A 25,955-nucleotide genomic window follows, 5' to 3' on the forward strand; every position below is an offset into this window, starting at 1 on the left:
AATCTAAATTACTTTTGGCTGCCTCCAGATGGCTTGATCCTGCACACCAGCCTCCCATTCATCTATCTTCTGTAACAGAGATTTGTTTCCACATTCTCATTATGCTGCCTGCAGGACCTAATTAAGCTTTTTCGTTTTGCTGTGCCTAAGCATACGACTTCTTGGTGCTTTTCCATTGCTAATTGTTTTGGTAGGGGAAGGGAACATGAAGTGTGGCAACCTAAGACCTCAAGTCTGCCACAGGTTTTTGAGCTGTGTGTATGTGCAGGGCTGCAATCATCCCATAAGAGATCCCACAAAGGAAAATTGGTTGATAAAATGTTGTATTTTTTCTGCACCCTCAGAAAGCAGCCAGAGAGAAGCAGAACCCAGCTCTTGTTGTTGTCCTTCACATCTCAAATGCAGGGAGAGAACACCTCCTGTACTCCCTTGGTAAAGACAATTCCATTTATCATTCTTTCTATGCAAAGTGCATAGCAAAGAAGAAAAACCCACTCTCCTATACTCCATGTGCAAGGCAGGGGTGCAATTTTGCACTGAATCCACAGTAACATCTTTAATGAAAGTCTCTAATGGTAGCATTCAGAAGCGAAAATTCATCAAGAATACAGTCTATTCAGATAAGAGTAACTGAATGCAATACTGTGATTTTGGGCTAAAATACAAAATTGAATTTGATATTGTGCTGTCTTCTTTTGCCTCTTAGTGATGGAGATAAAATCTTTAGGGAAGGCTGAGATATTTGTTAGTGCACACTACTGAGTGACAGCCTGTAAGGGCATAGGATAATCCTCTCCAGAAGTGTTATTTCCACACATTTTGGGATTTGTGTTCGTATTCAACATAAGCAAGACCAAGAGGTGTCTGGACTTTCTTTCCTTTTCATGTTATATAGTATTCATGCTCATGTAGGCTTAGTATTAAAAAGAGGTCATGCAAATGCTCAAAGTGCCCAGAAGACTTTAATATCAGAGGCAGGAGTTTTGGTAAATATCCACCACTGAAAATGCATCAAATTAGTTTAATGCAGAAAAGTTTGTAAGGTTCATACTTAAAAAGGCAAGGCAAGTCAAGAGTCTTGATAAAAAAATATATGGATACTGCAAAATGGACACTGCAAAAAGAACAGAGTGCCATCTCATATTAAGTTCATCCTGCTATGTGCAAAGGATGTATTATAATTTAAAAGTAATATATATTTAAAATAACAACATCTTTTAATTATCCACATCAGCTCTCCATAGTTGGAAATTTCCTAACAGTAAAGATGCATAATTATCACCTCAACAAAACAGTTATCATTCTCTCTAGATAATTAGATTGGTTATTCAATTATTAACCACCAGCTATTTCTTGGCAGCTGATTTCTCATAGCTATCTGCATTTAAGAGTTTAGCACCTGATAAATTTCAGCTAATACCACATGCAGATTTGTAACTGGTCATTGGCCTGAGCCTTAAAATTAAGATTTTATTTTGTAAGACACAGAAAATGCAGCATCTTTTAAGGCCTGTAATAGTATTATATGGTGGATAGAGGCCATAATTATTTTGTAGCTGTGTTGCACAATAAATTCTTTGAATTAATTATTTTTGATTTCTAACTATAATTGTATGTAACTTCCATAATAACTGGTGGTCAATATAACTTCACCATATGCAGAGGCAGAAAATTCTCTCACAGCAATAATAATTTTGTCAAATGTAAAAATATTTCTCTTCTCTGTCAGATGTCATTTACTAACATGTCCATATTGCTGAATTCAGAATAGACAGGGAGAGAAAAACAACTGATTTTTTCTGAGTCTCTTGAAAAGAGATTCCTTTACTGCCAGCTGCAGAGAATGGGCTTATTTCTGGATAAGCAGACAATAGTGCTTCAGTGAGATGGTCTTTGAAAATTACCATCTCCAGCATTGAAAAGTATTTTTTCAATTTTTTTTTATTGCTTCCTATAAGCAGTAAAATTTTAGGTGGAAAGCCCAAAGGGAAATATAAGTGAAAATTAATGCATTGTATATATTTATTTAATGATGAATAGTTGTCTGTCATGGAAGAAAGAAGAGAGATACAAGTAAAATTAGCACTAGTCAATGCATTTTTTACATTCTTAGAAAAACACTAGTGGTCTACTCTACTACTAGAGTAGTAGTATAAACTACTACTTTCCTCACCAAGGTCCTCTTTCTAGAAAGTATATGACAGTAGAAAATACTGAAAAGCCATGCTTTTTCCAAATAATATCCTAATCACAATAACTTTCAAACATAGGTACTTCATTCTGCAAGAGACAGAATAGTTTTGGTGGACTCGGGTTGTTGGAAGAACTTGGAAATTCTTCTAAAATAGTAAAAGTAAATTTCATTATTTTCTTCCAGAAGAATAGTTCTAAGATATATAAAATAACTCAAATTTGTCACTCACATTTGTTCCTTTTGCTTGGTAGTATTTTCTTTCCTGCAAATCCATTTTGCAGATCCATAGGAAGTTCTGCTCTCATCTAGCTTGAGGGATCCCATTCTGCAGAAGTGAGATGGTTTCAATAAAAGCCTAGCATTTGCAGGGTCTGTTATGATAATACTCAGTCCACTTCCAAAATATGCAAGTTTTTTTAGTTCACAGTCAGTTTTTGTGGGGGGTTGGTTTGTTGATTTTTCAATGGCCAGTAGGTTGTAAGGCACAAAATAGAATGTAGCCATGGAGCATCATCTGTAACAAATTCCATCTCTCTTGTTCCTCATCCCCGTTATCAGGTAGCACCAGTGGAAAGAGCAAACACTGTTCCCACTGTTCCTACCCAACTTCTGAAGAGAGAGAGCTAAGAAAATTATTTTTCTTTGGCAGAGGAATAGTACAAAAAGAGGAGATACTGGACTCATTTTGCTCTGTTATTATGACCCAAATAAAACCACCAACCAGAACACAACCTTGTAACTCTCATTCATATTCAGGCCAGGTATTCAGGAGCTGTTATCATGAAAATAGCGGGAGGACTGAACACACCTGACAATTATTTAAACTCATTGTTTAGACCCAGGCAGTAATTTCTCGTGCTTAAAACCACTTGGGCTTTCTGACTTAGGCAGGCAGTAGCAGATTATCTGCTTTTGCAGACAATACCCTTTGAAACAACCACCTCTGATTATGCGTGAGGTTTAGCCTGGAGGCATGAGGCACATGTCAGGGCTGTGCAAGGGCTCTTTACTGGATGAGACTTTCTGGATATTCTCAGAGAGACAGGAGGGATTTGACAGCACATATGTATACCTGTGGAAGATACTGAAAATCTATCTGTACCATTTAATTTCAGGTAGTTGCACTGGCATCCTTCTCTTCCAACTTTCCAAATCCCACAAGCTTAAACTTTTCTATAACTGCCCACTTACTGTTATTTTAAGACTCTGAAATGGGCATGAATACAGCTATTTTATAAATTTATTATTTTTTTTAATTTTTTTTTTGCTTGAAGCTCTCTCACAAGGAGTGGTTACCAAGCTACAGTAGTAACAATGTTGGTCCATTCCTGGGACTGAATTTTTCAGTGGTTTGGTGACATTACTCAATGTTTAAAAATCCTAGATTATGTACTTTTCCTACTGATCTGCAGTCTAAATCTAATTATTTCATGATTTCCCTATTTGCCTGATTTTGTCATTCTACATCACTTTCCCTTTCACACACAAAGCAATATATATATATTACATTAAAAAGACTAATTAATTTAGCAAAAAATGTTATTTTCCTAATTTGTAATTCCTAAATTAACTTTCATTTCAACAAACTCAATAGATATTAATCATAATAAATAATTTTTCCCCTCTCTGACTTTAAAAATATCAGTAGAAATGTTCTTCATAATTGGGAAAGGCAAGAGCATGAGATCACTTTTTTCCTTCTGGTTATTCTATTTCCCTTTCTCTTTTTTTACTGTCTACTATTTCTGTCTTCCAAGACTTCCATTTCCCTAGCAATTCGAAAAAAACAATACAGTTCCATATAATTTATGTGTTGGCTTAATGATGAACTATTCCTTAGCACTCAATATTTGTACTTTCACCTATGTACAAGATAGCCAGGAGGTTTTCTAGAGAGGGAAAATTATTTGCAAGAGAATGTCTCTGAAGGAAGTTCAGGAGCCTGAAATATTCAGGGAGTGTAGGACTGAAATCTGTAAACGTAATAGAGAGGAAAGTCAAGGGAAAATGACAACTCAAAGAAACAAAAAGTGAGATATTGCCTTACAATGGAAGATGGAGGGAGGAAGAAGGACAATATTTGCTGGGCATGTACCCTCACTGTGGGGCAAAACAATTTAAATCTAATTTCCTTTTTCTTTCCCAAACAGCAGTGACTGACCTACAATTTATAAAAAATAGTGTTTGAAAGGTCTGTGATAGCAGTATTCCTATTTCCTGTTTCTAAAGTATCAACATAGCATCTTGCCACAGCAATTTATACAGGCTTCTGCAAGTAATCAGTATGAATAAGTTTACTGAGGCAGTCATGGGCAGAAATATCATGAGACCTAGATCCCAACTCAAAACACATCTGAAAATTGAAACGGTTTTTCATGCTTCTTATGGCTGTTGCATATGAGAGACTTTATTTATTTTCACAAATTTCCAGATCATTACTGTTATAAATGATCAATCAAAAGCTAAATTATCAAAATTGCAAAAAGATTTATTTATCTTTTTGTGCGACCGAAATACAGTCCTCAAAACCACCACAGCCAAAGAGACAGCGTCGAGCCCGGGATTGGCGCTGGGTGAACCTGGATCTGACCTCCATCGCATCGAATCCCCCCTCGTTCACATTCACGAGAGCCGCTTCTAGCGGGGATGTTTTATACAGTTTATTGTGCCTGAGGCGAAAGAGTCCAAGTTTCTTTTGTAACTCTGCATATTCATAGTTGGTTCTTTCACTGTGCAGAGCTGGACAATCACCGTTTCCTGGTTGATAGCCAGCACTGATCAAATCCCGGGAAGCTGTGTATCCACATGTATCTTTCTGACGACTTCGTCTATCTTAATTTTTGTTATCAACAGGGCGATGATCGCTCTTAGGCATTTTTCGATGACTCGGGATAACGGTGATCATCACACTGGGTGCATCTATTCATGAGCTAAATGCCAATCCTTATCTGGCTGCCTTCAGGAATTTCAGAGTTTGAATAGCCATCGTCTCTCAGGCTGCTTGTGGTCAAGTCTCGACTTGTTTGGATTTCACAATCTTTATAAAATACATTCTTTTATAGCATGAATTATTTCTAACATATATTACAATTACAAAGAAGTCTTATCTAAATTTCTTCCTTTTGATAGATATTGAAAGATATATTGAAAGATATAATTTTGAAGTTTTATATTTTGAGTTTCAAATTCCCTGTAATGCTGTACAAATCAGCCTGTGTCTACCCCTTGCTCTTCTGCGTGTGTTTCTCTAACTACTTTGGTACAATAATAACAATTTAAACTCTTCTTAATATTAAGTTCTTAGCACACTAGGCCTTAAACAAATATTTGGAGGGGATGTGATGGTTGACCCCTCTGATTCCATGCTTGAAATCAGTTTGATCTTTTTTCACCAGAAACTGAAATTTGATCCATCTAACCTAACATCTTACTTGCACTTGAGCTACAAGAGAAAGATTAGTTTAAAAGAGTAAATGCTAGAAAGACAGCCAGTGCTGCTGTCTGTCAACTTTCACTTGACAGTCGGCTTCCCACCCTTCTGTTGTAATATAACTGCAGTTCCTTGAAAAAGAGATTTCTTCTTTGGAATTCAACCAACTGTGATCATAGCAATCAGCCAGTGGACTGGTTGCTTCAGAAGTTATTGCTCTACACCAGTCTGTGCATTCATTGGCTTTCTAAACAGTAATGTCAGGAGAATGAGAGGAGGCAGTGCAGAAAGAGGCATATCAGAGAAAAACAGTGCTTACGCAGAGCAAATTGGAACTTTCTGATGTCTCTCATAATTGTTAAAGATTTTTAAAAAGACAAAGAGCTTCAGGCTAGGAGTAATTGTCTTTAGTGTTGCCCTGTTAATAGCTTTTTGTGTGATACCAAGGAACAACTACTCATATCTTGTTTTACTGGGTCATTCAGCTGTGCATTCACATATTGTGGTATAACCCTAATTGAAATAAAATCATGATATGTCCTGGTATCAGGCAAGCTTTCAACTAGTAAAATGAATTGGATCATAGATTGTTTTCTATGAATTTATCTTGGTTTAAGATTTGACCTTGTTTACAAACCACTTTCTAATACCTTGGAATAATGATTTACAGACCATAATTTGAAAAGAAGCATAACTGTATCAGGGGTATTTATAATCATATTCAATAGTCTCTGTTTGGCCCAAACAGGTGTTGATTTCAAAGGTCTTGATTTTGGCTGTTTTGCTTTCAATCTCTTTGGGGGAAATTTTTTCTTAGTTTTAATTATAAACTATAGCTCAAAAGCACTATGTAGCTATCCATTGAGTTCAAGGATTTTTTTTATCTCAGGTTCAGGCCAGACCGTTATAATTCCCACCATTCCTCAAGCCAAAGTTCAACTTTTTCTACAACAGCCACAAAAGCTCTATGTGTATGCACAAGTTCAACAGGTTATAACACCTTCTATGCTGCTGTAGCACTAAAAAAAACAAAAAAAGAATTAGGTAATATTCTGCCTTATCAATAGTAAGATAAGAGTTTTATTGCTAAGAGTTTAATTACTGTCCTTGAAATTTAATTTTTAAAGTTTTCATATTTGGATCTGAAATCAAAACTGGACCAGTTTTGCTCAATAAAATTAAATCCTTCATGACATATTAGAGCACAATTAAAAGTTGGAGAATAAGCCTTAAAAGTGATGTAGAAATATCAGAGTGAATCTGTTATACACAACCAGCCACTGACAGTTGACATTGTTATAGTAGTGACTGTTGTTAATGCTAAAGCATTTGTTTAATTTGAAAGGTATAAGCTGATTTCCAGCAAATTTAGAGGGTTACTTTTTCTTTTCAGTTGTCTCTAATCTTGTATCCAAAAAAAAAGAAAAAAAAAAAAAACCCTCACCAAAAAAATAAAAAAACCCCAAACATTCTGAGCTTGCCACACTTGAATCCTGTAGTCTTTATTCTAAAGAAGGATGGAAAGTTGAATCAGCTGCCATCCTGTAACCAGTTACTTTTATCAAAGATTTTGATAACCACAGAGATAGATATCAGAAAGAAGTTTTAAGTCCCAACAATTATAAATTTTTGTAGGTTGACAGAAAGGTTTAGGTTAGAAGGTACCTTAAATATCATCTGTTTATAAATAGTGCCACCCAGTAGACCAGGTTGCCCAAAGCCTAATCCAATCTGGTCTTGAACACTTGCAGAGGTGAAGCATCCACAACTTCTCTGGGCAACCAATTCCAGTGTCTCACCATCCTCACAGCAAATTTCTTCCTAATATCTAATTTGAATCTGTCCTCTTTCAGTTTAAAGCCATTCCCTCTTGTCCTATCATTTAGTGACATGCCTTTGTCAAAAGTCCCTCTCTTATCTCTTCTTGTAGGCACATTTAGGTACTGGAAGACTGCTCTGAGGTTTCCCCAGTCTTTTCTTCTCCAGGTGTAGCAGCCCCCAGCTCTCATCCTGTCTTCATGAGAAAGGTGTTCCAGCCCTGTGATCATCTTCATGGCTCTCCTCTGGACTTGCTCCAACAGGTCCACATCCTTCTTATGGTGTGAACAACAGAGCTGGCTGCAGTGCTCCACATGGAGTCCCCCGAGAGCAGAACAGAGGGGGAGAATCACCTCCCTCACTTGATGGTCGTGTTCCTTGTGATGAAGCCCAGAATATGGTTGGCTCTGCGGGCTCTGAGTATGCACTGCTGACTCATATAGAGTTCCTTTTCAACCAACATTCTTGATACCTTTTGCCAGAAGCAGTTATTTGCCAGAAAGTACCTACTGGATATGGCCTCATTTTCTTGCCATCTAAATGAAGTGACACAAAGTAAAGAGAGTTTTCCAGGCAAACTATGAACAACAAATTGTCAAAATGAAAAATTACCCACTTTCAGACTGCATTTTTCACATGAACTGTTTGTTCTGAGCTATTTGAAAGTAGCTAACTGTTGTCGCAGGCCCCCAGCTGGGTAATACTTAGCATTGACTCCATGATTCCAGAAGGCTGATCAATCACTTTATTATACTATACTTATTAAGAAACTCATCACCCTTACAGACAGTGCAATACAGACAGATCCAATTGGTCAATCAATCCAAACACCATTGCAAGTGGCCAATAAAGAAATCACCTTTTGGTAAACAAATCTCCATAACACATTCCATGTGTGCACAACAGGTGCAGCAAGTGGAAATAAGAATTGTTTCTCATTCTTTTCTCTCATCTTCTCACAGCCTTCCCCAGGAAAATGCCTGGGAAAGTTGTGTGCTGCTCTCTGTAGCCAGAGAGCTGCTGCCACAGCTAACACCTTCACAGAAATTAGGATCAATATACAAAGGAGGAAAATTGAAGCATTTCTCAAATAATCTAATTCATTCTGCAGATCTCTAATTTCTTGGTGTACAAATGGATATGGAACTGGAAGCTCCATCTTCTGAGACAGTGAAGTTATTAAAACAAAACTGGAGCTCGTTATTGTGGCTTATAAAGCAGTTTTTTTCCAAAGTGTTCCCATTTCTTTAGCAGAGATGGAGGACCCTGAGAGGTATTGAATAAGGCTTTGTCTTCTTGCAAAATGAATCTTTTCACTTGTATACACATACACAAATTAACCATGGTTATACTTTAAATCTGGAGTCAAGTATAATTTAGTTTCATGCTGACCTTGTCTAGTTGTCAGTAGCTAGGGGTATTTCATGTTCTGGATGACTCTTTATAGGCTATAAAACTAAAACTGTCTTGCTGTGTAGAGCATTCACAGAAAAGTAAAATTCCAGCCATGTAATTGTATAAGGATGAGTAATGGTAATGTGGTTTTGCTGGGAGGAGACAAAAATCATGCAAGGGCAGTTCAGCAAGAAGGTAACAGGGTAGGAAGGAGGAGTCAGAGAGACCTTAACAGTGTTCATTCCTTCACAGAATCTTGCAGTTGGGGAAGAGAGGCTAGAAGCAATTCTCAGAACTAAATTATTTTGGTAGCTTTATTCAATAGACTCCATAAAATTAGTGTGCTTGTATTGTTAAATTCTAATGAATGTGCATGTCCCACAGTGGTAAACCACTTGAAAAGAAACTTCAAATGTTTGGTAAACATGGTGCATAAAAGTGCAAGCAGAGCCCTCATCTGTCAGGGACTGTGACCACATAATCCAGTGAAAAATGTTACAGAAAATGGCAATAAAGGAAGCACAAACTTCCACAAGCCCAATTTTGTGCAAATCAAACGATCACAGAATGGTTTGTCTTGATAGGGACCTTAAAGATCATCTAATTCCAATCTCCCCTGCCACAGACAGGGGCAACTTCCACTAGACCAGGTTGCTCAAGTATTAGTATTATGTTCTAAATGGACAATAACAATCAGCCAATGAAATTTACCAGTCTATTGCAAGCAAGTAGTCAAAATTTCAAACTATGCAACTGCTCCTGGTAGCTTGAAACAGCAATATGAAGGAGTCTTCAGGAGAAGTACTGTAGCATTCAGCAAGAGTAAGGGAGAAGATGAAGGGCAATCACATAAAATACATACTGAATTCCCCAAATTTACTGTGAGTTGGCTTTTTTATTTTTTTCTTCTTAAGATACAGCAGCCAGAGTGGAACATCAGTTAACAATCAATTCTGCTACCAAAATATTTGACAGAGTCTACAACATGTGATTTAAAAAATGTGACTTTCATATTTTAAAAGAGCTTAGACATAGGAAAATCAGGTAAAACCTGAAGCTAAAAATGTAACCTGATTAAACTCTACATTGAATATGCTTCTCAAAAATCATCAATGAAGGAGAGAGAAAATTATTAATACCCATATTCTTAGATGCCCTTAGAATCTGGAGGTAACCACAAAGAAATATGCCAGGCAGAATAAAGCAGGAGAGAATCCAGACTGCAGTCTTCCATGCTATGGAAGGTAGGAGCACAAGTGAACAAACTGTTCATATCAGGATTGTTTTCACATGGGAGCTTGCAAAGTGCTAGCTGTGCTTGGAAGAAATGACAGGCCAGCCATCAATCTAACAGAGCAGGCCAGATTTTATGAGGCTTTTATTTTACAATTTTTCTGCCTGAGTGCAACGTAGTCAACCTAGAACTGGTCTAGAGGATACACAGCTGGTTGTGTGATCCACCACTGTCCTTTCCACTCATCTCTGACCAGACTGGAATTGAATCCAGTTCTGTGCTCAGTTATAGAAGAATCTCCTTATCAGATGCACTTGCAATGGAAATTATTACTCGGTGGGTCAGGAGTAAAAGAATGCTTTTGCAGATTCTCAGAATCTGGTATCTTCATTTATATTGTAACTGCACTTGCAAAGCACTGTCTGGGAAAAACAGTCACCATGGCCTGACATCACAAGCAGTGCTCAGGACCCTGAAAGTTCTGTCTCCTTCATGTGTCCATTTTTCTGCTTTAAATCTTGAGTTGTTCAATCCAAAATAACAAAATTACCTAGTAATTTAATCAGTAAACTTGGTTTAAATGAGAACACAAATTTAACTTAAGCCTTTTGACATTTTGAAAAATGGAAAGCACGTGATGCAATTTTCTAGATTTTTTTTTCTTTTACATGAACACTGACATTGTTGCATTCCAATGGATTAATTTTTTCTGAATTGTGCTTTTGTGTTTCATTCAGTGCTTCCAAGACAGCTTCTCTGAAAAGTACATAAAGTTTCAGATTTCTGGTTTTGTAATCTTAAAGAGTTAGTCTTTCAACTCCAGTGCTACCACTATGATTTTAATTTAAACTGCTGTTCAGTGAAAGGCTGTGGAAACATTAAACCCATCACTTAATCCTACACCTGTCAACAAGAGTCTGCTGTAGTTGTCAATGCAAGTCAAATGACACTCCTTCAATGTACACAATATTATTAGCAAATTGGATAATCAATCACATGTGTATGGTTTGACAGTAGTACTTTGAACACACTGAATTTAAAACAGATTTTTGAGAGGCTGGACCCATCTCTCTTGTACTAAGGAAGAAAAAAATATCATAGGGACATTGCAAACTCCCCAGTCAGACTATACAAATAAAGGACAACTTTGGGAAATCTTTTTCTTTGCCTTACTATGAAATGTTCCCACAGGAAACATAAATAATTGGACAATAGTTTAGATGACAGAAAAATAGCTTTGCCACAGGAGAAAGTTGGGGAGATTTACACAAGTCTCTTTACATTGGAAAACTACTGTTTTGTTTCTAAAGAGCATCAGGATAACATTGTTAAGCATAGGCTGTGCCTGCAGCCAGAGTAAGTAGTTTTGGTTAGGAGGAATTCTAATACTTAGCTGTACAGAAAGTTGTTGGGGGTTAGTTTTGCCTGCATCACTATTCTGTCTTGCTTCCATAAACAGCTCTGAAACCAGCTGATCCCCAGAGTCTGAATATTGATCTCAATGTCTTTGTCCTTGTCTGCTTCACAAGCTTTGCCTAATCGTCTACAGAAAAATGTCTTAGTGTTTTAATTACCTGAATGTGTATATGCAACTTTGAATATTTGCCCAAGCTTTGTCTAAAATTCAGGTTGCACAATAAGTTCAACAGTTTTCCCAAAATATATTTCACTGGCATAAGAGTTCTTGGAAGAGAGGATGAGAGTAGAGAAGGAGCATATCTAGAGACAGAAAAAATACAGCCTAAAAATACAGCCTAATCATGTTGCAAATAAATTCTGCCTAGTGCCTGCAGAAAGATACTTTAATGGAAAATGGTGTACTGTATGTCAACTTTTTAATGTATATATATCCTTCTTGGACAAAATGCACCTCTTCAGGTTAGAACTGGAAAAAAAATTTCAGTTTTACAGAAAAAAAAAATCCACTTAAAGTATTACATTCCAAGATGCACTTATTGAAACTTAACTCCTTATCTTTTCCCCACTCAGGAAAAAGTGCATATTGCTCTTATTAATTGAATAAATGTGCAGAATTAGGGAAAAAAAACCAAAAAAACTTTTATTAACTTATGGTTACAAAATTACTATGCAATTTAATCATTAATTGAAATATACAAATAGTAGGTTATGTTCAATTGTTTGGCATTTTGGGACAAGTGATTGGGGATTTTGGGGTTAAGATGTTCTTTTTAGCTATACCTATTTGCCCTCATAACTTCATTATGGAAATGAATGTAAAATACTTCTCTGCAACTATTTTTCCTCTTCCAGCCCCCTCTTTTTTCCTAGTTGAAAGAATCACTGAAATAACTTGACTTTTGACAGTAAGCCTGCCAGCAAAAAAACAGGCTCTGGAGAATGTTCTCTTTCTCTGCAGAATATACAGCCTGAACAGCAAGACAGCAGCGTCCCTCCACCTCTATCAGCATTCTCATCCTATCAGCATTCTCACCCTTACCTAAAATAGAATTTTCTTTCAAGTAAAGGTGGGATTCAGCCCACCAATTTGATTTATGGCTGACCATGGAGGTAACCATCCACTGAAAAGTGACCTGAAATCTCCACCATTTTTTTTCAATAGCTTATGGAAGCAACTTACATCTGATTGATTTTCTAATGAGGAAAGTTTCTGTCTTTAAATGCTTCTTCTCTAAATCACCTAGTTACCCTCACCAACTTCCTTTTCAACATCATATCAGTTTAGTCTGATTCTCTTTTGCTCTCAACAACAAAAATTTCTAACACTCTTTTCCCATGACATGAGAAATTATTTCACAAATGACTGGAATACTAGTTTCAAACATTAGGTTGATATGGGCTTCCCAAAAAGAGTTTGATTGAATAAATATTGCTTTTATATTTAATATTTTTATTCAGGCCTCATAACAGAGAAGAAACTGACAGCATAAATGGCAATAGCACTGTCAATTAAATTAAGATACATTATGCCTATTTTGTCAACATTTATGATTTAAATGTATCTTTGTACCTGTGGAAAGAAAAAGTGATATTAGCTAAGGCTGATAATGGAAGACAAAAGCCTTGTTGACAGGAATGCAACAAAAGGTATTTCTGCTGTGTTCTGCATTAACTCTCCTAAAGTTAGAACAACCCCACAGAAGTCAGCTACACCACTGACGTTTGGAGCTACCTAAGTTAAGACAGGATGTGATCATTAGTTTATAAACATTTTTTGAGGGCATAGCATAGAGAATGGAAAAAAAAATTGTACTTTTGTAGTAATATGATATCAACACCAGGTATATAAGGACATAATAATATCCATACATTTATTTCAAAGAAGCAGGAGCATAACACTCTATTTGCCTGCCTGGCACATGTGCAACTGCTGATATGCACAGGAACTTTGAATACACACAGCATCATAGCTCTGAAAATATGGTCATGGGAGAGACATTTATTCTTCAGGCATGCACAGTTTTAAAGATATGCATAGTGCTTAGTGAAACCAAAAAAGACAGCTTGTACAAGATTGTCTTGGTGATACTAAGTTAGGAAAAGGAACCATGACTTTTGCTTAGTAGAAGCACATTTTATTGATGAGTTTTCTTTGCCTCATTGTGAGACACATGTAAAGCAGTGCCTTTTACTGTCTACTGCATTAATATCAGCATTATGCAGGCAGTTCTATTGCTAATATTGTCGAGATGGCACATGTTTGTGGGTAAGTAATCTGCCTGTTTACAGTGCCATTAGGAAACTGCTGACTCCAACAGTTCACAGGCTTGTTTAAACCTTTCTCTGCTTCTGACCTGCTGAGTATCTGGTATTCAGCACTGTGTGAGTGATTACCTGTGGCCTCCATTACACAGGCTGTTGGGTTGCTAAGGAATTACTCTCAAGAGGTTAAGAGCCATGTAGTCACCTTGATCTCAGTGTCAGTGATTATCTGTGCTTTTCTGCTTGGTGTTGTACTGCAGCACTGACCAAGTCTTATGTCTGTACCTTGGCATGCAGAAGTAGGAACAATTATAGCTGTAGGTAGAAAGATGTACTGGTTGCTTTCACATTATAATCTCTTCAATTCAACATATTATTACAGATGAAACATCATCACTCAACATAAAATTTTCGTACCCATTGAGGGTCCAGCAGTCCTTATTCTATTCTGTAAGCCAGAGCTGAGTTACTACAGAACTCAGTATATAGTCATTCTTCAGCCTTACTCTAACTGGTGCCAGTGAATTATTCTCCACCAGCTTCATGGTCTTCAACATTGAAAAAGTGAATTTGTCCAGTCTTTATGCAAATTAAATAAATGTCAACTCCAGGCAAAAGGTTTCATGTGACAGGGCTTTTAAATTTAATAGTTTTTCTTCAAATTGTCTGTTATCTTCTACTTAAAAACACACATTGAATATTAACTATGGTCTAACTGAAGCTATTAAACATTCAGCTAAATAAAACTACTAGGAAGCTGTGAATAACTGTAAATAAAATAATAGCTTTGATACTTGCTACTTCTTAGTTCCTTGCAGACTGAAGTGAAAGACAAAATAAGAGCCATCATATAGTTCAGAAAAAAAATTGCTAGTTTTACATTAAGATACAGTGATGCATCTTAAGATACAGACACATGATCACTATACACAGTCCACTATTATTTAATGATATTTTACATCCTCTGCCACACACAGCTTACCTGCAGCTGGTTTCTAGTCTCTCAGGCTTGTTCAATTCAGTGTTTCACATGATATGTATCTTAGGATTTCTTTTCTCAAATAAATTAAAGAAAGGGTCACAGATGCCTGCAGCTCTCGTGATCTTCTGCTGCAATATTGTGCAGGCAGACAGTACAATATATTCTATTATTTGCAATTGGGTACTTGCATGTGAAAGAGGTGTTGCAGAGACAGAAATTGTGCCCTGACCTGCTCTGGTAGAATTCTTCACACATTCTTCAAAGTATGCACTAAAAACCCCATTTTGCTCAATGTTCAAGAGCAGAAACTATCCACAAGTCCATTCCCTGCAAAGAAAAGCTTCTTTGATATGTAGTTGATCTTTAAGGTCCTTTCCAGCCTAAATCACACCATCATTCTACTGTGCCCCTTTATTTTCAGGGAAAGTTTTCTTCTGTATTTTGTCCTTATTACCTCTCTCTTTTCTAGTTTTTTCCTTTCTCAATTAAAGCTTCTCCTTCTTTTGTGATACTTTCTTCATATTTCTTACCTTTACTATTCATAATTGTCCTTCTCAAAACAGTAAAAGAGCATTTTACTAGGCTGAGTATAAACAAATCCTTGTGACTTTTCCATAGAGAGCCTTTACTGGCTCATTGGTTTGTTGGTTTGGGTTTGGGGGTTTTTTGGTTGTTTTTTTTTTTTTTGGGTGTATGAGATAGATAAGACTTCTTTGTTATTTCTTCACCACGAAAGTATAAAGTTGCTAATGGAATGCAAAACCAGGAATCTGGGACTGACATTGCTGTTAACAGCTCACAAGTAGTTTTCTCATGAACCTGTGTAATTTCTCATTTGTTCATTTCCATTGATGGTGCCTGTCTTTTCTCAGATTGGTATGTTTATTCCTTCCTAAACCTGAGAAGAAATGTGTCCCTGCAACACTTATTTAGCATTTATTTTTTAACTTTTTACTTTTTCTCTTTTTGATGAAAACAATTTGGTGGACTCAAGGAGTAGCAAGAAGCCCAATCCTTTCCATGTTTCTCTAAATCAAAGTAACTGCCTTAGCTCACCTTATCACTCATTTCCCACTCTTTCATGTATTTAACTGTCTTCCTACTTCACTGATCATCCTATGTTAGACCGGAAAAGAAGAGGGCGTCAGTTTTGGAATGCTAACTTCATTTGATCACTCTCACAGAGAATTACACTGTAATGATCCTCTAATTACAGAGCTGTCTCACTGTGTTAAATCCTATCTGTGTGTGCTGTCAACTGTTTACACAGTTCCATGTGCCCCAGACTTCACATTTCCAAATACACAGTGATAGCTGACAGCAGCATTGACAAACATAATGTACATTGTGCACAGTACAAAAGAAGTGGAAGGACTTTGAAGAAGGGATATATATTTGAGAGTAAGCCAATATTACCACAGAAGTTTTAATCAGTGTGTATTTTCCTATAAAACAGTTCTTTCTTGTTTTTCTGTGTTTTTCCACAGTGGTTATGTCTTTGATTATGATTACTACAGAGATGATTTCTACAATCGGTATGTGTGCCTGTATTTTTGTACATCCTACATAATTTCTCATGTTGTTGATAATACAATCCCATTGTTTGGTTAAACAGGCTAATTCTGATTTTATTGATTATTCATTGCATTATTTCTATTGTGTATAAAAAGACTATTTTTAATATCTTGCAGAGAAGATCACCACCACCAAATGTATGCTTACTATGCAGGTCCTTAGATTTTATCCTTCTCTAAGAGGTTTTGGGGTATTTGCTGTGCTGAACAGTTTAATGGTAGTTTAGTAGAGTTCTTCCAGGCTTACTTTCACTAGGATGTGTAGTGGCTGTGAAATTCTTCAGTATGACGTTCCTGGCTTTGTCCAGAAGAAATTTGAAAGAAGCAAAAGCACAAGCTGAACAGTGTGTTCCTGTGGGACAAAAAGAATCTGGATGCCTGAGCAATTGGAGATTTTGCCTTGAGTAGTTACACACAGCCTAGCTCAGCACTGTGAAAATGTATTTATTCAGATGTAGCAGAATCCTCACAAAACAGGAATAGCAAGAATGGTCACAGATAACCAACTTGTTAGCCAGCAGTGCTGTGTTTTTTTTCATTACAGCAGCTTGGTTTGTCACAGGACAAGTGAGCCAGAGAGGAACAAAGCATTGCTCCACCAACCTGTTCTAATCTGATATTTCTCATATGTAAAGCAATGGACAGTAGCAGGGGGACAGTTTACACCCAGAAGTTAAGTTAGGTATATGTGCTATATGCCTTTCTGCTTAGGAACACAGTAGGGAAAATGTGGAAACAATATTTTCATGTTTGTTTTCTCCTGATGTGGGTTCAATTTGAGCCACTAGTTTTAGTTTTGCATATAAATTACCATGCCCCCTTTGGACAAAGCTAGAAATAGTGAGATACAGCATAGCATATAAACATATGAAGTAAAAGCCATCAAAGCAGTTTAATCCTGCTCAGTCCAGCCTTTGCAGTAGGAGTAGCACATGTCCTGTAAAAAGTTAGTTTCCATAGGCTTTTATTTATTTTTTCCAAGCTCTGAATTTCATCTGTGGAATCGTATGTTTTTAAACAGAATAGTGTTTCTCATCTATGCCACATGAATATTAAAGGTATATGTCTAGTTTTTTCCTCAATTCTGTATTTTATGTGTAGCACAAATGATAAACTGTAATGGTTAATTTTCACCAAAAAAAAATTTTAAAAAACTTATTGGACATTAAGGGTTGTTTCTTGGTGTCTCACTTGATAATTGCATTGTTATGGAAAACCATTGACAGTGAAATGTATCCATAGATCTATTCAATAGTAAAATTTTTTAATTTAGAAGTCTTTGAGAATTAAGACAGCAGAACTTCTATGGTAGAAAACCTGAATATGAGGTTGGCCTCATTAGGCTGGACATGCTGATATTCTGAAAATAAAAACTGTATGAGGCGAACAGTCTCTTTTATATACCAGAAGATGGAAGGGAAAGATGAAAATCTCAATATAGTAGTCATGGGAAAGAAAATCCTGTGGAGAATTTGGTGTGCAAACTACTTATAGGAAATATAAATTAAGAAATATAGTCATGATTCTTTGAATTTTTGAACTTCTGAACTTTCTGAATTTCTATGTTTTGTCCCAAACCATAGATCTTGTTTCCTAATATTTCAGCTAATTCCTGTTATTAGCTTTCCAGACTCCTTGAAGAGAGAATATGTCTTTCTTACCTTGACTAAAGCAGTGATAGGGTCAAAAAAGGGTGTCAGGAATGGATAGTTCTTTAAAATAAAATCTATATGAAGACAGATTGGCAAGACTGTATTAAACTGTACATTTAGAAGGGTGACTGAAAGAAAAAGCATAGTTGTATGCACACTAGTGATTATTGGGGCAAAGAATTGCTTTGGGACTGAGCATTTTTCTTTATAATTTCTTGTATGCTAATATGCTTTCTTTTAAAAAACAACGCTTCCATTTATGGATTTGAACCACTGTCTCGGTCCCTCTGGGAGCCTCTCAGGAACCCTGGGCCACTCCCGAGTCGGCAGACACCGGGGGCAGCCCCGACATGGCCACAGCGGGGAGACACTGTCTGTGTGTGTGCCCCGAGGGTACTGAGGGCACCTGGGCTGGCAGGGAGACACTGTCTGTGTGTGCCCCGAGGGTGCTGAGGGCACCTGGGCTGGCAGCATGGAGACACTGTCTGTGTGTGCCCCGAGGGTGCTGAGGGCACCTGGGCTGGCAGGGAGACACTGTCTGTGTGTGCCCCGAGGGTGCTGAGGGCACCTGGGCTGGCAGGGAGACACTGTCTGTGTGTGCCCCGAGGGTGCTGAGGGCACCTGGGCTGACAGCAGGGAGACACTGTCTGTGTGTGCCCCGAGGGTGCTGAGGGCACCTGGGCTGACAGCAGGGAGACACTGTCTGTGTGTGCCCCGAGGGTGCTGAGGGCACCTGGGCTGGCAGGGAGACACTCTCTGTGTGTGCCCCGAGGGTACTGAGGGCACCTGGGCTGGGGGGAGACACTGTGTGTGTGTGCCCCGAGGGTACTGAGGGCACCTGGGCTGACAGCAGGGAGACACTGTCTGTGTGTGCCCCGAGGGTACTGAGGGCACCTGGGCTGCGGGCAGACACTCTCTGTGTGTGCCCCGAGGGTACTGAGGGCACCTGGGCTGGCGCCTTTGCAGCACAAGAGACACCAGAGACATCGGTAGAAGAGAAAGGGCCGACTCTTAGCAGGGGTCAATCCAAGGTTTTATTAGGAGTCCTGAAGGAGCTCCTGCACCTCAGGGGGCCTCCTGCCGAGAGCCAAGGGAGATGTGCCAAGGTTACATTTAAAGGGAGGTGGAAACCAAAAGTAGATAACATTTTACCAACCAGTAAGTGACCCTAAGGGATGGATGCTGGGGGATAGACATTTAGGACAGCGTATGGGGCAAGGCTTGGGGGGCTGACCCCTGGCCTCTGGCTGATCACTCGACGACCTGGATCGAAACTTCTGGATGGAGGGGATGGGATGCTGAGTGATTGACAGAGAGCCAGGGTGGGGGTTTGGGGATGATCTCATCCTGGGAGAGGGATAACACAGGTAAAGGGAGGGGGGTACAGTCTGGGATAAACCATTTGGGAAAAATATGGGGATACAAAACAAAACTACTTCAGAATATTACAAAGTATAAAAATGCACTACAACAGCCACCACGGTTCAAATGGTGGTTCAAATCCATAAATGGAAGCATTGTTTTTTAAAAGAAAGCATATTATTGGAATATACAGAACCTGAGAAAACAAAATACCAAGACCAAAACCTTTGCATGATTTCATAAACAAAAATAGGAATAGATTGATAACAGTCATTGAGATAAATATTCTTTTATATATTTTGAGAAAAGGAAGCATAGTTTCACCTTTCACTATATTATCTAAACTATTGAAAGCAGAAAAAAAATCACCTTTGTACAATAATCATATAATGAACTTTTTCATGACAGCTTATAGCACTTCAGAAGCTTTTTTTCCCAGTAATATCAAAAAGGAGTTTATGACTAACCTGCAGATCATTTAATATGATAAATGATGACTGCCAATAAGCACTAATATTTGTGTTAAAAGTAGAAAAAGATGGTTTAGTGTCCATCTTCACACAGAATTCTTTAGTTATGCTGACAATGGCTAAAAGCTTCTCATTTGTGGGAATGTTTGAGGCCATGGATTTCAGTCATTGAGTGTAACAGGATCTCTGTGTCACATTTTGTAGGCAGCTATGGAAAAGGAGGGAAATGGTTAAACTGTCTGTAGGATTACAGTACAAACAGAAGTGTGGTTTGATTTAAGTACTATGTATGTACTTACCAGAAAATGGGTTAGAAGATTCAAATTTAACTCTGTTCTATTCATCATACTGTTAGATGCTGTGGTGAGTGAATTACTCTTTCTTGTGTGTCTGTTTTCAAATGTGTATCTATCTGCCCAGCCAGGTGACAGTACTCACAACTGAGAAAATTAAACATGTGGTTATAAATTTCCATAATTACTAGCTGAAAGTAAATTGAGAATATTTTATGAGGCTGTTGCTTCAGATTGTGAACTGGAAATCTTGGTTTTTGAACTTTCTTCTCTTGACCTATCATATCCAGAATCCATATATTTTATGTTCTAAGAATATCTGTAGCTTTTATTACCTTTTTTACTGCCTTTATTTCCCTTTACATGGGTTAGTTACCTGCTATTAATAACTGAATCATTAGGATTAGGCTATTCTGTTTGGGAACAAAAGTTCATTTTTGTCATAGAGTATCTTTGGTAAAAAGTCTGAATATCTGCCTGCTACAGTGGTTTTGGTTTGAACAATTTTTTTTTTTTTTAATTTATTAAGCATGCTTGGGTATTTTAGCATTTCCGCACCAATTCATTCTGCAATAAAGAGAACATATGCAAAGACTCTTGTTATTTCAGAAACTGCAAGATATTTCTTTAGGGTGATGGTTGTTTTCAGGAAAGTTCTCTTTTGTTCTTTATTTTTACATCTTTAAGAATAGCAGATAGAAAACTAGAATTTAAACCATGCATGTAATAAAGGAGCTGAAATGTCACAACAAAATATATTGGTGTTGGCTGTGAACAATGAAATGATGTGGACCTGTGGAAAGCAAGCTATGGATTTTCCATATGGCAAATTGCAGAGTCCCATAATACATCCTTCATTTGAATGACACACAAAAAATCTGAGCTGGTCTGTGCACCAGTGTGTGACTGAAATCTGAATAAGGCACTTAATGTGCATAGGTCCTTGAAATCTAATTTGACTTGATATAAAGTGATTACAGTTTCAAAGGGTAATTTTCTCAGATAACATGCAAATTTAGTTGACAGAGCTCCCATGACACGAAATCACAGAGGGTTTTATGGAGTCCAGCTGACTTAATCTTTTCTAGGTTGTTTGATTACCATGGCCGTGTCCCCCCACCGCCCCGTGCAGTGATTCCACTCAAACGTCCTCGGGTGGCTGTGACAACAACTCGTAGAGGCAAAGGGGTTTTCTCCATGAAGGGAACATCACGGTCCACTTCAAGTGGGGCTTCTTCCTCAGGATCCAAATGTGAGTTGCTCATATCAGTTGAATATTACTGAAACAATAATTCTAGCAATTTCTGCAAACACACAGCTTCCACTATATAGATAGCCCTATTGCAGTAATTTCCTGGCCTAAATCTCTAGCTTGAAAAACTGGTTTGATTACCAAAGCTTCCAGCCTCTCCTGCAAGTCAAGGAACACATTGATGACATTTTTAAAGGAAATTCAACATTTGACCTGTTCCCTCAGCCTCAGAAAAGGGCTTTTTAAAATCTCCTCTCAACCTGACTGCTCATTCACCATGAGATCTCATGAACTGCAGGTAACAAAAAAAAATAATAATCTTGTTACAGACAGACAGAAGCCCATTGATTTCTGTGGAGACCTCAGGGTTGTATGTAAGCTGGTATAGGTGGATTGGGGCGGGGAGGCAGGGGAGGTTGGGCTATGTGTATTCTTTTTTACCGGACTCCTTTGAGTGCAGATAGAGGCAAAGCGTCTTTGTTTTAAAGGAAGTTCAAAACAGGATTGGCAACTTGGGTTTATTTAATCCTTCTTAAGTGAGTTGGCCCTAGAAGAGCTGATGAACAATAGGCATTCCCTCCTCCAAGCTCACCAGGCTGCCCACTCCCTAGTATGTCCTGGGAACTTCATCTTCCTCTTCGTGCATCTTTCAGCACCCACCCGTCTTCCCCTGCCCCTTTTGTGGAGTGATACTGTCCTTGGAAGCGTCACTGGAAGAGGAAGAGAAAGATCAGGTAGGGATCAGATATTAGAAGGAATGAAGGAACTTCAGTAAGTCTTTTGCAGTACCAGAGTGGCCAGCAAAACATCTTGTTGTCTTACCATGAAATAGGTGAACCCATCAACAGTACATCTTACTGCCAGAGGAGTTAATTATGGCATCAAGAGGACCCAGTCATATACTGTGTTTGAATAACATAGTCTAGTCTTACATGCTAGTATCAAACAAAGAAGATGGACCTCGTGAGCCCATTAGGATCCATCCTTGATCCTCTTGCATGACCCGACGATATCAGAGACCTTGAATGAAAACGTGTAGTAAACATGTAAATGCATGTGACTGAAAAAATGGACATGTGGTAAACATAGCTGATGTTGTGCACTCAGGAACAAGGAGCTCAAGACATTCCTTGGAAAGGATGATCTGACAGAGAGGCCTTGTTGCGTGTACAGTTAAATCACTGTTAAATCAAGTCTCCAGGGAATGAATGGGCTGGATGTCCATAACCACTAACAAGAGCTTTGATGCCTAATACACTGGAAGACACATAAATTTAGGTGTCATATTATAAAGCTGACTCAAACCCTAAAAGAATGTCTGGGAGTAGCAATATTTCCTTTGTTCTCTGGAAGATGAACATGAATCTAGACATTTTCATACTTATCTTGAAGTAATCCTTTCCTCAGTATTTTAAGTGATCAATTATGTTTTCTTCTATTATTGTAAAAGAAAGGATGCAGCTCAAGATCTTCACTTTAGGAAACTTTGTTAGTCCTTTTCAGTCCTTGGATCTTTGTGTTTTCACAAAGTGAATTAAAGCTTTAGTTAGATCTCATTTGTTCATCAGTTTCTGTTGTCTTATCTACATGAATACTTAGTAGTATCAGTACATTCAAATGACTAATTGTCCTAAAGTATGCATTAATAACAATGGGGGTTTTTTTTGCTGCACTTGCCATAAAAAGAGAGTTTATTTTCAGATAAGATTTTATATATTTTTCTCATTGTTCAGAACAGGAATAGCTATAAAATTCTTCTAGAGAGCTGAGGATCTTAGTGTTTGTATCCCAACAGATGTCAAGAAAAGCTCTCAACCAGAAATATGAATTTCTATAGTAGTGAATGAGGCAGAGAATATTACATTAATATCCAGAACTACTGCAAAATTTGCTTCTACAGTTCAAAAAATGCTTTGTAATAGTGTGTCAGGACTTAAATAATGCATAGCATAGATTATAGGATTCAAGTCTAGTCCAAGTATCCACAGGCACTTGCTATAAGATTTCCAAAACACTGCCTGCAAAATATGGCAAATATTGCAGAAACTATAAATTATTTAATGGAAGTGCAATTGAGAGTGTCCAGATCCAAACAGACAGTGTTATTCCCCAGTGGAGGTATCCTTCAATGTATTCAGGTGTGATCTGAATTTTAAGTGTCAGTCTCAGAGCTCCAAGTGACAAGATCATCCTTGGATCAAGCTCTTTACTGAAGAGAGAGCTGTAAGATGCATCACTTAAAACATGGGCTTTTTGACCTTTGTTAGGTTTCTATCCTCAATTCATTACAATGAAAATTGGAAAAAAATGCAGACATTTTATTGTGATAAAATAAATTGCCCAAAATATTCTTTCTGCGTGCAGCACATCTTTAAAAAGAGTCAGACACCCAGTATACAGGCTTTCATGCCTAATTTTCCCATAAAATTACTTCGCTTTTTGTCAATTCCAGTCAACCCATCATAAATGTAGAAACATGATTTTGTTGACTTGGACAGGAATGTAATCAGCTTATTGTAAGACCTTTATCAGAGAAGTAGTGGAGCCATTCTCATAGAACTTCAGTTTGGAAAGTAGAGAAGGTATGTTTTGCAACTTCTTTTGCCATTTTCTTGGAAAAAGTTGGTTATATTGAATTGTGGGAGAAAGCAATTTGATATTTTGTAGCTCCTTACTCTACACTGCTAATCTGAACCCCTTGAACTAATGCACTGTCAATTCTAATGTTAATTTATTGTTAGGTAAGTAAGGAGAAACATTCAACAAATTCTTCAATAATGAGAAACCTAGTTCATGGGAAGGAAGCTATTTTGTGTTTAATGAAATTTAAGACCATAAAACACCTTAATTGCAAGTTTAGAATTAGCAATGTCAAAATGGTATTGACTATGCCTTGAAGATTTCACCCCCATATAGCAAAACTCTCATGAGATCACTTCCCTTAAGAGACCTTTCAGACATAAGTAGAAATCTCATAGATATAACTGTTCACACTCAGACCCAGAAAATAAACCCATACATGTGATATTAAAGGTCAGAACACCAGATTTCACATTCTGGTAAAATCACCAGAATCAAAAGGACTCATTTCAGAAAAACACAAATCCAAAGGAAGAAATTTATTGTTGCGAAGATATTACAAAAAACATATATCAAAAATGCCTTACTCATTGATGAGCATATCTGCAAAAAAAATATCTGCCAGCACAGTAAACTCCTGTTTGACCAAAAAGTGACAATATGTGTTTTAAATCTGCTTATAAAACATAAAATACATTAGAAAGATTTTATTTCTTTCCTAAATCCATAATTTTTCCAGGAACAGTTATCAATATTTTGTTTTCTTTTTAACTCCAAAGACTAGAAGAACATAAATCATTTCCAAATCACCAGAAGTAACTCACAAAATTAAATATATTGGTGGGTAAATCACACATAGTACTTCTTCATGTTAATGGTACAAAGCAGTACCTTCAAATTGCTATTTAGAACTGGGAAGAGGTCATTTTTTATTACAATGTAGAAATTGAAGGGCTCAAAGTGTACACTGTCATTTTACACATCTGAAATCAGTAGGAAAATATTAATCAAATCTTTTACACTCTGTGTGCTTGAAATTAAGGAGTAGACACTTCAGACATTAAAATATGTATTGAATTATGTCTTTAAATGAATTAATTTTGACTCATAGAGTTTATATTTAGCTTCCTCAGCTGATCCATTTTTCAGTGATATCTATAGTAATAAAATATGATAAAATATTTTTTATTAAACATGAAGGGCTTACTTAAAAATACATGACATTTCTTCTCAAAGAAATCTAAATCATGCTTTGTGGATGAATCAATTTGCAGTTACAGCAAAAAACATGTTTCACAAAAAGCTATAATTCAACAGTAGCACTTTCATTTTTAAAACTGCAATTCACCTTAATTTTATTCCTCTTATAATGCACTGTATGTGACTGTCTCCTTTGGTGTTAGATGCTTCAATGAAAGATTCTAGAAGGGCTAGAAAGGGTCATTGAAACAAATTCCTTAGTCTTGCAAGCAGCATCATCATCTAATCCTTTAAGATACATCTTAAAAATAGTTAGGGTTTGGGTTTTTCTCTTTCTTGTATTTTCCAGGTTAGTTTGTTTCTCATTTATTCATATTCTCTTTTTTTTTTTTTTTTTTGTCCAACACTGTCTTAGCATAAAATTGTTATTTCTTTTTACCTTTTTTTGTCTTCAGCAAACAAGAAAAATGCTTGTCACACTAAAGGCTTTCCATTTTTATGGTCATCTTCACATGTACCTGCTCTCCACATGTACCTGCTAGAATTGAGTGGTTCAACCTGTACTCACCAGGTCCTCATACAGAGACAATACACTTCTCCATCCTTGCAATGCATCATTTGACACACCCAGCACTGCATTTTCCTTTGGAAAATGGCTACAGATAGTGGTATTCTGTTATCAACCGAAGAATAACTCTGTCACTGTCTTCTTCTGCTGATGAGCCTTGGTGCTAAGAGTAGAACTTCTATTGTTAAGTTTAGGGTTTTTTTTCAGTGAAATCTCATAATTTTTTTTTCTAGTGTAATATTCCTTTAAATCACCTGACCTCTTCTTCCG

At 37.2% G+C, this 25,955-nt stretch overlaps 1 protein-coding gene across 7 annotated transcripts in view; it reads left to right on the forward strand.

Moving 5' to 3' along the window:
* RALYL (RALY RNA binding protein like) overlaps window positions 1-25,955 on the forward strand; it is a 370,535-nt gene that overhangs the window by 315,823 nt on the left and 28,757 nt on the right. For 5 of the 7 annotated variants that reach the window (XM_071421354.1, XM_071421350.1, XM_071421349.1 and 2 more), the window contains 3 exons: window positions 16,222-16,269; window positions 21,174-21,337; window positions 21,991-22,071. In XM_071421354.1, coding sequence (XP_071277455.1) covers window positions 16,222-16,269; window positions 21,174-21,337; window positions 21,991-22,071 — 293 coding nt within the window. The remainder of the gene's footprint in view (window positions 1-16,221; window positions 16,270-21,173; window positions 21,338-21,990; window positions 22,072-25,955) is intronic. The other 2 variants (XM_071421357.1, XM_071421353.1) reach the window with 1 other exon arrangement.

The sequence above is a fragment of the Agelaius tricolor genome, unplaced genomic scaffold, assembly GCF_023055355.1.
Source record: "Agelaius tricolor isolate 1412-34295 unplaced genomic scaffold, bAgeTri1.0.p SCAF_2, whole genome shotgun sequence".
Taxonomy (NCBI): Eukaryota; Metazoa; Chordata; class Aves; order Passeriformes; family Icteridae; genus Agelaius; species Agelaius tricolor.